Below are 14,015 nucleotides of genomic sequence, written 5' to 3'. Positions count from 1 at the left end.
GCATTGAAGAGAGTGGTGACCATCTGTGAAAATGGTGAGTTTATCTGAATATTCCATTCTTTTGCGACATGGCATAAGGTGGAAGAAAAAAAAAAGAACCATGGGTGGGGATCAGTAATATCCTATTAAAATATCAACCACACAAAAATTTTTATTAAAAAATTAAAAATAAAATAAATAAAATAAAATATCAACTATGAACAAGTTGTATAGCCTTCTAGTGGTCTCTTATTTAAACACCCTTTGTGTCAAGCCACCTTCTTCCTTGCCCCCCAAAGTGGATGGAGAATCAAATAAATGGAAAAACAGGTTTCTTTCTGGATTTTTTTTTTTAAATGAATGAGCCAGAGAAGAGAAATCCCAGGGGGAACTTTTTTTATTTCCCCTTATAGTTTTTTTTTTCCTGATAGGACTGTGAATGCTTAACCTCAGACCAAATTCACACAGACACCGTGAACTCTGATCAAACATGTTTTCATTTTAAAGGATGGCACTCAGAAAGTAAGGGAAGAGAATGAAATAAAGGGGTTACATGGGGGACAGTAACAGTTCCTGGCGCCTTTCTCCATGGGGGGGGCCACAGCCTGGCCCCTTTTTACTAGACATCCCGAGTCTCTGTTGTACTAGTGTGGTAGAACTTCTTCAACCTCTAGAGTAAGGAAGGGGCGTAAGATGTCCTGCAGCCTCTTCAAAGTGTTTCTGCTCATCAACCTGGGCAAGGTGTCCACAAGAAGGTCTGGGTTTCTGTACTGCAGGTAGAAAAACATACAGCCCAGCAGCCTCATGGAAATCATGAGTGTGAAGATGAGGGTCTGGAAATGCCTGCAAAGAGACTTTCATCATTAGCATGGGGAATGGGCTCCAGAACAAAGGAGGGGAGACCTGTCCTCAGGAACAGTAAGTGAATTACTCTCTTCAGGCAAAACTGAGGGACTTGTGGAGAATGGGGACATTAAGGGAAAAGGTAGGGGACAATTACAATTACAGAAAAAAAAAACTGACGTAGTGGTCAGGAATTGAGTATAGGCCTCTGCCCAGCTGAGTCTTCTAACAATAGGTATTCATGTAGAAAAGTCAGAGGTGCCAAGGAGAAGAATTTATATGACCTATATGTGAGGATACCTTTAAAGGGTTGTCAGAAAATGTCAGCAACAGTCACTCTTGTGGATCTCCAGTAAACCGTTTCCGGTCCTCAAGAGCATTCTAAAATTCTAATTACTTTTTTTGGGGAGAGGAGGGTCACACCCGGCGATGCACAGGGGTTACTCCTGGCTCTGCACTCAGGAATTACTCCTGGCAGTGCTTGGGGGACCATATGGGATGCTGGAAATTGACAATATGGGATGCCTGGGTCAGCCATGTGCAAGGCAAACGCCCTACCCGCTGTACCATCGCTCCAGCCCCTAAAATTTTAATTACTTTCAAATTTTTAGGAAGTGGTCGAAATTCAGACGATGACTGGGTTATTTACAACATTAACATTCAGGTAGATGTTATGTAATTAAGTGTATTTTATATCTATGTTAAATGGCAAAAGAGAACATCTCAAGAGGGGACGCTTTCTTGTGCATATGAATGTTTAATGCTCACACAAGAAAGGTCTACCCTGAAAATCATTCAAGCTCAGCTGAGCAGAGCTGTTATATTTTGAATTTTTTTATTAAAGTGATACAGGGAGCACTGCAGGGTCAGTCTCTGTTTCAAAAATTAAAAAAGAAAAGGTACAAAGAATTTAACTGATCTCCCTTCCCCCAAATGTGTTAGCTTTCAGGAAAAGAACTAAGAAAATTAATGCACCCAGAACTGTCTTTCTAGTGAAGGAAATAGCATAAATGATTGTTTAAAACTGTGAAAAACAGAAAGAAACCAAACAATGCATCATTATAAAAGTAGTATGCAGGGGCTGAGCAATAGTATAGCGGTTAGGACACTTGCTTGCATGCAGTTGACCCGATTCAAACGCTGGCACCCCATATGGTCCTCTGAGTCTTACCAGGAGTGATCCTTCAGTGCAGGATCTGATTTTCTCTGACACAACAAGACTGACTGCAACCCTACCACCTCACTGTAATGCCGGGAGTGGTCCCCCCAACCCCTTCTTTTTTAAGTGAAAAGCAACTTACAGCTTTCTTCTTGCATGCTTATAAATAGCTACTTTCTCCAAATACCAAGACCTGTATTAGTCTAGCGTTAACCAAGAAGGGTTGGAAGTGTTTTGAGAAGTCTGGTGCTGCCTGGTGCTTTTCCTGAATAACGGGTATGTTCTTCCCTTTTAAGTTACTTATTTTTACAAAGTGCACATGGCTAAGACTAGGTAAAAGCCAGCAGTCTGCCACTTACCAGTACCAGAAGGTTCTCTTCTCTTTCTTAGTGGATGTCTGCTCCTGTGGGAAGCAATCAAAGCCACAGCTATGCCTTACATTCCTACAGAATGGTAGGAGAGGAGGGTGGCCAAGTGGGCAGAGCGAGCCAGGCTGCCTCCATATGAAGCCGCCATTTTCTGGCTTCCTGGTCTAGAAGAAGGTACTGAAAATTATTATTTCCCAACTCTGAGAGGTTATAATGAGGGGTGGTGTGGTGCGGAGCTGCAATTTGACCGGGGTGGGGAGGGTGCTGCAATTTGAGACAGGAAAGACTTACCCTCTTGCTCTGAATGGCCCCCACCAGAACTGACCCAAGTTTTCTTATTTGGGAGGAATTGTTTTGGGCTCTGAATCTGGATTAAGAAAAAAGAGAGATCCAAGAATTATGTATTATATTTTGAGGGGTTCGCAAGAGATATTAACAAACTAAAACCAGATGAGCTCCAAGAATTATGTAGCGTTATTTTGAGAGTTTGACTAAAGGTATTTGTCTAAGTTTTAGAGCATTTATGCCTTTTTTCCTACATCCCAGAGAACATTCATCATGCTCACATTCCAAATTCATAACTGCTCAAAAGACAAAGAACCAGAATTATGCGGTCCATTGTCAAGAGTAAAGACAACCAACCAATGTGTAAGCCACACCTAACCCAGATGCTGGATTCAAACTGCAAAGTCGGCCTCTTGGTAGTTGTTCAAATCTCACTTCCGGCCTTACAGCTGCAGCTGGGTTATGCCCAGACTTCCCTGAGTAGGCATGGTTTGGAGGGCAGCCAAGAGATCTGGACAAAGGTTGGATATACCCTCTGAGATTCCCAACTCTCTGCTTTCTATCAGTTCTCACAGCCTTAATTTCAGTAATCTCAAGTCTAGAAAGATTGCAGGAGCTTTTTACTAGTGTTTTAGCTGCCCTGATGCACCCAATTCAGCCAACTCTGGTGTTAAAAGTCACCAGATTGTACATTATGATCTGAGAAATTATTTTATATCTGAAGTTTGTACCTTTGACTACCTTTATGCACTTGGTGAATCATAGTGGAGTGGGGAGATATCTAAATGTTTGATTGAAAGAGTGAAAAGGAGGTGAGGGTATATCACAATGTATCTGATAAATTCCTTAAATATTTGAGAAATAGGTCAGAGAAATAGCTTTGGGGGCTAAGTATATGCTTTGCATGCAGGAGGCCCAGGTTTGACCTATGGTCACAGCAGCAACCAGAGCCAACCCTTGAGCACAGAGATGTTACCCCCAGCACCCCAAGACATGGCTCCCAAACTAATGAGGAGCTCCTACATAAACCAATAGGAAAGGCGCTGATAATCCCTCAAACACAGGCAAGAGACATTAACCTAAAAATGATTTGTAAATTTCCAATAAACATTTGAGAAATGATATGGAACATCATTAGTAATCAGTAGTGAAATGCATTATTAAAATCAAATTTAGAAATCAAAATACCCCTGCCAGAATGAATAAAATTAGAATGACTAAATACATAGTGAAAGCGAAGACATTAAGAGTAGTAACTAGATGCATCAATATTCCTCTTGTGAGATATTTGTACTGCCGCTTTTGAAAATTGTTTGTCTTTGTCTCTTACCAAAGTGCAGATTTTCCTCAAAATTAATATTTAAATGGCCCACTCACAAAGGCATTCAGGGTTCCTGGGGTCACGCCCAATGACACTCAGGTTGATACTGTTTGGAGACCACCAGGCCAGAACAACTTGTCTCGTGAATACTTTGCAATTCCACCCCTTGGTATTCCGGGTGAAATAAGTATATGTATTCACTAAAAGACATACATATGAATGTTTGTAGCAGCATCACTTAATAGCTCCACGCTGGAATAATCAAAATGACACAATAGAATGGACCAATTGTGCCCTTATTCAGGCAATAGGATACTTTTATCCCCATAAAAATGACAAACCATAAAAATGGGGGAAAATCTTTTTGAGAGCCAAGCACAAGAGAGAGCCTACTGAATTCAGAATTGTGTTGTTTTTTTTTTTTGTAAGAAGTACTTCATAAGGAGGTCAGCACAGGGTGTCTTGTGGGGGTGCTCTAATATTCTATAAATTCATCGGTGTGCAGTTAACTTGTGTCTGCGCATATGAAAATTCAAGCTATCATCAGGTTTGTGCAATCTGTGTATATCATCTAACACAGCAAAGACTAGAAGGGAAGGACAGACAGAACAGACAGGAGGATAGTCTTGAACCACACAGATCTATAGAGCAGAGCATGGGTGAAAGGGCCCTTCTGGAACACCCCATCAATGTAGAGGCTTGCTGTGTCTGGTAAAGGAATTGACACACCTGGAAGCAGTATACTCTGGTCTTGGGCCTTTATTGGTGGTCTTTCTTTCTGAACCTAGCTTGAGTAAATTTTTAAGACTGACACGTGAGTGTTGAAAGACCTTTTGATATTGATTGCGGAGAAGGGCAGGAGAGAAGGCTGAATGCTGATAAGTTTTCAGCCTGGAACAAAGAGCAGAAGTTGATAGACATGATTTATTGGGGGCCTACTAGGGGAAACAAGGGTCTGAGAAGTGCCCTGCTCTTCAAAGATCCTGGGGACTGTCATTTCAGGTTAACAGAAAGGTCACTTTTATACATGTAAGAGGTCAAACTTACACTTCTTTCTCAAGAATCAGCACCTCATTTTCCTTTTCCATCTTTTTCAGTATTTCCTGGTATTTCTTCCATGGAAATTAAAAAAAAGAGGCATAATCAAGAATTTCTAAATATCTCATTACAATCTCATTAATAAAAGATTTTCTAATGACAAATTCTCAGTATTCCAAGTGATAGCATGCATGAGCATGCACAAATAAGTTGAAAGTTGTTTTTACAAAAAAAAGGAAGTTTTTAGAGAACAAATAAAATGAAAAAAAAAGAAGGAACAACTTTAAAAATGAAAGAAAAAAGAGAAGAATTCTTCATTTGGATCTTGTTGGGTTTTAAATCCCAATTCTGATGCCTACTAGCTATGTTCAACAATATCATCCCCCCTGGAATGATTGAACAAATTGAGAAAAATGCTGTGTATGGTCCTGGCTGGCTCAAAGTAAACCACTAACATACATTGTTTTTGTTCTTCTTGCCACTGTGTAGGTGGTATTTTCCCCAGTGGCAGATTTTAGCCTAATGAAAAAGCAAGCAGCTCATAACTTTGGCTTTATAGAAATTTTGCCTCTGCTTTCAACTTTTCACTAGAGGCATTGTACCTGTATGTGGTCCTTCCAGAGCCAATATGTAGCTTGGTTGTCACTCTATCTAGAAAGAAAAGACAGTGAACATACATGGCAACTTAAATCTGAGCCAAGTTCAGGCTGCTTCCTGGGCCCCAACAGGTGCCCTGGCTATTTGGCAGTTACCTAGCAACTCCAAGGAAAAACAATCAAGTCACAAATCAGTGATCTCCTCATTCAAGAGCAGGGTCTAATTATGAGCAAAGGAAGTTGTTTGCCTGGGTTTTCATGATAGAGCAGTTAGGTTCAGAAGTCAACAGCAAAGTCTGGCTCAAGTAGTTCTGCTCTAGACTTTCTTTTTTTTTCTTTTTTGGAGTGATAGCACAGCAGGTAGGGCATTTATTTGCCTTGCACTCGGTCAACTTGGGTTCTATTCCTCCATCCCTCTTGGAGAACCCGACAAGCTACCGAAAGTATCCTGCCCGCATGGCAGAGCCTGACAAGCTATCCATGGCAGATTTGATATGCCAAAACAGTAACAAGTCTCACAATGGAGACGTTACTGGTGCCCGCCCGAGCAAATCGATGGACAATGGGAGGATAGTGCAACAGTGCTACATGGTTGTATCACCATGAGATGCAATTACAAAGCTTTCATGATACAGTTTCAGTCATACTGAACTCAATGAACACCCATCCCTCCACCACTGTACCTTTCCCACCACCAATGTTCCCAGTATCCCTCCTGTTACCCCCATCCACCCCCATCTGCCTCTATGGAAGGCACTTTCCTTATTTCTCTCTAGTTTTGGGCATTATGGTTTGCAATACAGATACTGAGAGGCCATCATATTTGGTCTTTTATCAACTTTCAGCACACATTTCCCAGGCTGAGCTATCCTCCAACCGTCACTGACTTAGTGTTCCCATCTCTATCCCAACTGCCGTCTCCTCCAGCACTTTTAGACTCTGGACAGTCCCTCAGCGGAGAAGACAATGTCTCGACCTTGTCCAAATCTTTGTCTTGCTTGCTGCCGACTGCTGTCGACTTTGCAGTTTCCCCTAGGGAAGACAGTGAGGGATGGTAGAGAATGAACAGCGTATACTTGGAAGGCAAATGAAACATGATCACCCTCTAAGTAGATGAACGAAAAGCAGGAAAAGAAGTGGCTCTCCTATATTGAGGACATACTGTCACAACATGGGGTAGGCAGACATGGATGAGGAGACATAGACAGCAAAGAGAAGAGCATAACTTATTTAAAAGCCACACAGGACAATGAGGCTGACATTTAGGCTTCAGTCTGTGGTCCCAGCTGTTCTCTTTCCTCCAGTCTAACTGACCAAATCTCGCCAGCTTCTTTCTCCCTGTTATCTCTCAGGGTGAACTCTGAGGCTAATTCACAAAAGAAAAGATAAACCCTGTTCCTCTATTTTGGAGAAAAAACTGGCATGGTGGACTCAGTGAAATCGTCTTATTCACCAGATGAATCTGCATGCAGAGAACTTCTCATTGGAAGCCTTTTATTGGGCATCCAGTTTACTCACTCATTCATCCAATGTTCATTGATCCAGGCATTGCATGCCGTACCAGGCTCTATTCTGGTCACTGGGGGAAATAGGAGTAACATTAGCAAAGTGATATGCCTTTGTTGGGTGATGTAACACAATGTAATACATAGAAATAAAATATAATACCCTAAGGGAGGGGTCACTTTCTTAATTTGTAAGCCATGGGTTAGAAAATTAGAATCACTGGCTCATCCCCAAACAATTGCGAGTTAATATTCTTTTCCTTTTTGAACACTTTTATTTCCAATTTGGAAATAACAGTTCCCTGTGGGCAAGTGCATTCTATTGACTGATCTGAGGAAGAGGTGCTGGAGCAGCTCTCTCTACTCTGATGCCTGCAGTTATCTGCCACCCGTGTGGCCAGTGACTGTGAATGCCTCACAAGCTTTGGGGAGGGGGAGGTGGATGAAGGATTCAGATTCACCTCTGATGAGCACACAAATGTACTTTTGCCTGGAGGCATCCTTGAAAGTCCTTCCTTCTAAAAACCTCAAACTGATGCACCTTCCAGTGCAAATATCCAGGATTGCTATTCTACTCACCTTTAATTCTTCCAACTCTTGTTTTAAAGTTGTTTTTATCAAAGCTTCTTAAAGCTTCTTTAAACCTGAAATAGCCCCTGACCTCCCAATGCGTCCCCAGTTGTAAACTGAACAAGGCAGAGAGACAAGCAAACATGCAGTGGAGGAATTGATTATAGGGGGAAATTGTCACTGGGAAACAACAGGAGTTAATACACATTCAGACAATGTTTGATGACGGTGTTTCCTCCTTCTGTAGGAAGCTGCCTGACTCCGTGAAAACTGGAGAGAACAATCTGTATCCACTACCCAAGGCAACTAGGGTGCAGGAAGAACAAATCCATTTCCCCTCTGCTGCCCTTTCTCTCTCTCTCTCTCTCCCCACAGTCTTTAATTCCCAGAGAACAGAGGGTGGTGAAAACAGACTATGCCAAGATTTCATAGATGACTGGTGAAGGAACACACAATTTTGCTGGTTGCTCCGTCTCCTCTTCTCTGGAGTTTGGAGGACTCTAAGTGGGTTCCTTTAGCTTGGATGGAAGTGGTATGAATAGCTGATAGTGCTCAGACTTTACTTCTGGCTCTGTACACCAGGGTCATTCTTGGTGGACTCAGGGGAACCATATGTGGTGCCAGGGAGCAAACTGGGATTGGCTGTGTACAAGGCCAGTGCCTTAGCTCTATGGAGTTTCTTAAAATATGAGATTCTTTTTGAGACTATCCTGGATTCCTGGAAAACCCAGGCCCGTCATATCTTCTTCTGGAGCTTTGTCACATTCCTACCTACTGTTACTTCTCTCCTGTAAATAGAGTTGAAAGGGACCAGCCACTTTTCTTGTACCTTCGCTGGCAGTGGGCCACGAGACACAGTGTGGGGATAGGGTATGAGACAAAGAGATAATGTCCTTTGCCCTCCCCCCAGCCCACTCCTGAAGACCCACGATGAGAGCCCAAGCCTGGGTTCTCACGCCAAGCGCCCTTTCCCTAAGCACTCTGCTCAACACCTGTGATTTCTACAGACACAAAAGCAATGACTGAGCGCAGAGGATTCCCAGGGAAAGGACAGGCCCAGGAGAGAGAGAAGCTGAGCTACAGTATTTCTGAGAAGGAGAGAGGGCTGAGACAGTAGGAACTGGAGGCAGCAAATGCGCCCCAGAGTCCCTTCCTGGATGCCCCCCTATCAGCTTTGCTGCCTCCAGTTCCTACTCTCAGGCCTCTCTCCTTCTCAGAAATGCTGTAGCTCAGCTTCTCTCTGTCCTGGGCCTGTCCTGCTGTTAGGGTGATCACCTCTGCCAGACTGAGAAGAAGATAGAGTCACCCAGGGACCAGGCCCCAGGAAGACCCCAACTTGGGAAGCCACTGACACAAGATTTTGGAAAGTTTGTGATAATATGTCAAATATGGAAATTTAATATAAAATAATCTCTACATAAAGCCTATTGAGAAACTCCTGCCCCCCCGCCCCATTCTTGTGTTAGAATTAAATTTACATTTCAAAATTTACTTAAAATAAGAAAAGCTTCAGTCCCTTTTCTCTCCACCCCAAGGGGCAGTTAAGTGAGGAACACCCACCACCACCATCAACCGCAAAGTCTGACCTTTGAACAGTTTTTTTCTTTCTCTTGAATTTTTATGAGAAGAACCTGATTCTCCTCATGTAATCTCAGTAGATCCTTTTCCAGGTGTGAATTATAAGAGTCAAGGTTCTGTTTTATGGTTCCTAATTTTGGAATTTTGGTTGTCTCATACCTGCAAGAAAGCCATGTCCATTAGTATACTCAAGACTGGATACTGTACCAGTCCTAAGACCACCTCCCTCTGTGATCTCATTCTTTCTCCACCTCTGATGTCACTATGCTGAGACAACCCTGAATTGTCATTGGGGTCTACAGTGTCTTGTGTAAAGCAAATTTCTGGAGTCAAATTGAATTGAATTTTGAATCTGGAGTCAAATAATTTGAATTTTAAGTCTTAGCTGTGAAAATTATTTAAACTACACAAACTTGTTATGAATAGAGGGTTTTTTTTTTCATATGAAGTTGATCTTGTTTCAAGTTCTTGTGTGGAGTGGCTGGAGTGATAGCACAGTGGGTAGGGTGTTTGCCTTGCATGCAGCCAACCCAGGTTCAATTCCCAGCATCCTGTATCCCATATGGTCCTCTGAGCACCATGAGGAGTAAGTCCTGAGTGCGAGTCAGGAGTAAACCCTGTGGAACACTGGGCGTAACCCAAAAAGAAAAAAAAAGTTCTCGCATGGAATATCAACATCCAAGCCACACCAATAATGCATTTAAAAGTCTACAAGGGAGGGGCTTTTCTTTAATCTTCTCTTCTTATAATAACCTGGGGAGTAGGTTGTGAACACTTTTCAACCCCTGTGAAAGAACACATAAGAAGGGTGGGAAGCGACGATGTACATGGGTCTTATCCCTAGATAAAACTGATTTTGTGGGTTTTAAAACAAGCAACAAACAATATTAGTTATCTCTGGAAGCCTCGATGTTAGTAGAATAAAATCTAAGGAGTTGAAATCATGTCTTTTCTACCCAGACCCTCCTTGTCTGTCCTTCCCCCACCCCAAACCTGGGTAGGGATGGCCTGTACATGTGAGTTTCCTTCCTCATTGGATTGTCACCCCCTTCTCTGAGGACTATGCAATCCTTGTTATTCAAGAGGATTTGAATTACCTAACATTCACTGGGTCTTGTACTAGCTCTTCCATGGTAAGTTTCCTCAAATATAGATGTGCGTTACAGAAATGAAGCCAATGGGTTCCAAGAGAACAGTTATCCTAGAAGGAACGCACACACACAAAAATGTGACCCAGGGCCAGGGCAATAGGCCAGTGGGGAAGGCATTTGCCTTGCACACGGCCCATCCAGATTCAATCCCCGGCATCCCATATGGTCCCCCAAGGACCTCCAGGAGTAATTCCTGAGTGCAGAGCCAGGAGTAACCACTGAACATCAAGAGGTGTGACCAAAAAAGAAAAAAAAAAAAGAAGGTCATCCAGCAAGACAGAATCAAGAAGAAATACTCAAGTTTTCTAAAATCTCTCACTTTCTGGAACTCATGATGCTTCCCTAAGATACATTCAGAACAACATCCTCACGCTTTACATCTCCTAAATGAATCCCTCCCACATGCAGTATAAACATTTTTTTTGTTTTAAAACTTTTTATAGTTTCACTCAGCCTATCCCCTTACTTGCTGCATCTTCTTGGCCCTCAATAAAGTGTTAAGAGTGACCATATTGATGTCTGTGAGGAAATACACGCCAAGTTATGTGTAACACTGACTTTCAGAGAAAATTAGAATAAGTCTACAGTTGGCACCAGAGTTGACTGCCTGGTATGCATTGCCTTCCTATTTCTACAAGCTCTGGGTAATAAAGGGTCCCAGGAAAGGCATCTTCTAATCATTGCACAAAATTATAGTCCAAGACTGATGCGATAAAGAAAGTAGAAATCAACTCTGTTCCATTTTCACATTTTGTTTTTTCTTCTTTTGCCCTCCCTTTGGGCTGTAGTGATAGCAAAACATATAGGGCCTTTGCCTTGCACGTGGATGACCTGGGTTCGAATCCTCTGCCCCTCTCGGAGAGACTAGCAAGCTACTGAGAGTACTCCGCCCACATGGCAGAGCTTGGCAAGCTACCCGTGGCGTATTCGATATGCCAAAAACAGTAACAACAAGTTTCACGATGAAGATGTTACTCATTCCCAGCTCGAGCAAATTGATGAACAACAGGATGACAGTGCTACAGTGCTACAGTGCTTCCCTCCCTTTGATTATCTTTTAAAATAGCTATCATTCTGCATTCCCTTTTCTATTTTTCTAAAAATACCATTCTGTCCATAAAAATGTCTTTGATGCCCATCTTCTCTTAGCGTACCACAGAATTCTTTCAACTGAGATTTTCTACCTGCCAGTTAGAAATTTCAGAAAAGATAACTCCTCTATCCCTAACTGAGTGGGCAGAATGTCATGGTGGGTCGGGGTGGGCTGTAACTGCTAATCATTTTTCCTGTAACAGAGTCAGAGCAGAGTTTAAACCAAAGATCATTTTCATCTTTTTCATCTCCTTCTCAATGATTGCTATTGAACAAATTTCTGAACACAGTTTAAATCTCTTATGAAATAGAAACCATAACTTAGGAACAGATTTCTTCATTTACTCAAATCTTTAGACCTAGTAATAATTGAGTTCACTTTCAATTTTTCTTCCATAATCTGGTATGACAAATTCAGACCCGAACACCTGAAGAATCTGCCGCCAGTACTCATCAATACACTGGCTCGACTCTTCACACGCTACCTGTCTGAATGCAAGGTTCCATCTCAGTAGAAAACCAGTAGGACCGTTCTGTTGTACAAGAAGGGAGACATCCATGACATTGGCAACTATCACCCAATCTGCCTGCTGTCTGTCATCTACAAGTTGTTCACTCGTGTCATCCTGAATAGAATAGGCAGAACACTAGATGAAGGACAACCATACAAGCAAGCCCGGTTTCTAGAGGATTCAGCACGATAGACCATATCCACACAGTGACCAAACTCATTGAAGTTTTGTGAGAGTTCAAGATGCAGCTCTATCTAACGTTCATCGACTTAAAGAAGGCCTTCGATTCTGTTGAGACTGAAACGGTCATCGAAATCCAAGCTGAACAGGGTGTTCAAACTCAGTATATTAAAATTCTCCGCGAGCTGTATTGTGGATTCACCACCAGGATCTCACCATTCTACAAGGAAGTGATCATTGATGTAAAGAGAGGGGTGCGGCAGGGTGATACCATTTCACTGAAACTCTTCAGTGCCGCCCTCGAGAACATCATTTGACGACTGGAGTGGGAAGGAATGGGAGTGAAGATAGACGGTCGACAATTTCATCACCTCCCCTTCACTGATGACATCGTTCTCATAATGCCAAACATTAGCCAAGCGGCACAAATGCTGGCCGACTTCGACCACGAGTGTGGAAAGGTCGGATTGCAGCTCTATCTCAACAAGACAATGTTCATGAAAAACGAACTAGTCCCTGAAGCTCCATTTGCTCTCAATGGATGAACATCTCTGAATGCAGCAGCTATGTGTACCTGGGTCAATAAATCAACACGAGGAATGACTTGGCACCAGAACTGTGCAGGAGGAAGAGAGCAGCGTGGAATGCCTTCAAGAGCGTCGAAGAGGTGGTTAAGAGAACGAAGAACCTCTGACTCCGGGCACATCTTTTCGATTCCACCATTCTTCCTGCACTAACATATGCCTCAGAGACCTGGGCCCTATGCAAACAGGATGAGAACACTATTAGGGTATCCCAGAGAGGAATTGAAAGAGCTATGCTAGGAGTATCACATCTCACTCAAGTGAGAGAAGGAATCCGGAGTTCTGACCTCCGTCGAAGCTGGAGACGCTGTCTCATTTGCCAAGGCATCAAAAATCAGATGGGCCGGTCATGTAATTCGATTCAGAGATGACCGCTGGACTAGAGCTGTTACCGACTGGATTCCTCAGGACGTCAGAAGACATTGTGGCCGCCCACCAACTAGATGGTCAGATTTCTTCGTCAAATCCCTGAATGAACGATTTGAGGCTCTTCCTGTTCCTGGAGCAAGCAGATATCATTGGGCTGCACTAGCATGCGACAGGGAAAAATGGAGACATTACTAGCGCCCGCTCAAGCAAATCAAAGTTCAATGGGATGACAAGTGATAGAAGTGATACAAGTGAATCTGGTATGTGTGTATATTGCTGCACCCAAATCTAAATCATCCAACTTTAGTCAACACTTCCAAGACAAAGGTCTGAGTTTGGAGTATCTGAAGTAAGCCAGGAAGAATTTTAAGAGTCTGAGCCAAGAAAGTCTTTGTTTATACCAGGTTGAATTCTTTTTTTTTTTTAATTAGTGAATCACTGTGGGGTACTGTTACATACTTACAAACTTTCGTGTTTGCATTTCAGTCATACAGTGATCGGGTACCTATCCCTCCACCAGTGCCAGGTTGGATTCTTGGAGCTGTAACATAGCACACACACCACCCCCCATCACCACCACACACACACACACACACACACACACACACACACACACACACACAGAAGTATTCCCTTATTCCCCTGATCTGGCACTGCCAAGTCATTGAGAAGAAGACATCTGCAGTTTCAAACATGGAAGATGTGAAGGTAGGTTATAAAAGAGGAAAAGAAGATGTTAGTTCCAGAGACCCAGTTTTACCATCTACTCCTTCAGAATTATCTTCTCATTTTTGAGGTCGGTCTTATATTTCTTGAACAAAGATGGGATTTCACAAATCACTGTCACTCCACTAAGTTGTTCAAGATTTTTCTCTGTTGGGACTA

General features: G+C 42.6%; 1 protein-coding gene across 1 annotated transcript; it reads right to left on the bottom strand.

The window, feature by feature from the left end:
• Positions 1-623: 623 nt before the first annotated feature.
• On the bottom strand, positions 624-10,374 carry LOC129403474 (transmembrane and coiled-coil domain-containing protein 5B-like). The gene is given in 9 exon segments (XM_055132100.1): positions 624-822; positions 2,341-2,384; positions 2,641-2,716; positions 5,003-5,067; positions 6,467-6,621; positions 8,777-8,949; positions 9,251-9,264; positions 9,266-9,401; positions 10,340-10,374. Coding segments are annotated over 9 exon segments (897 nt in total).
• Between the last annotated feature and the right edge of the window lie 3,641 nt (positions 10,375-14,015).

The sequence above is a fragment of the Sorex araneus genome, chromosome 3, assembly GCF_027595985.1.
Source record: "Sorex araneus isolate mSorAra2 chromosome 3, mSorAra2.pri, whole genome shotgun sequence".
In the NCBI taxonomy this organism is placed as follows: Eukaryota; Metazoa; Chordata; class Mammalia; order Eulipotyphla; family Soricidae; genus Sorex; species Sorex araneus.
The sequence above is the reverse complement of the archived record's forward strand: the minus strand, read 5'-3'. Positions and strand labels throughout refer to the sequence as shown.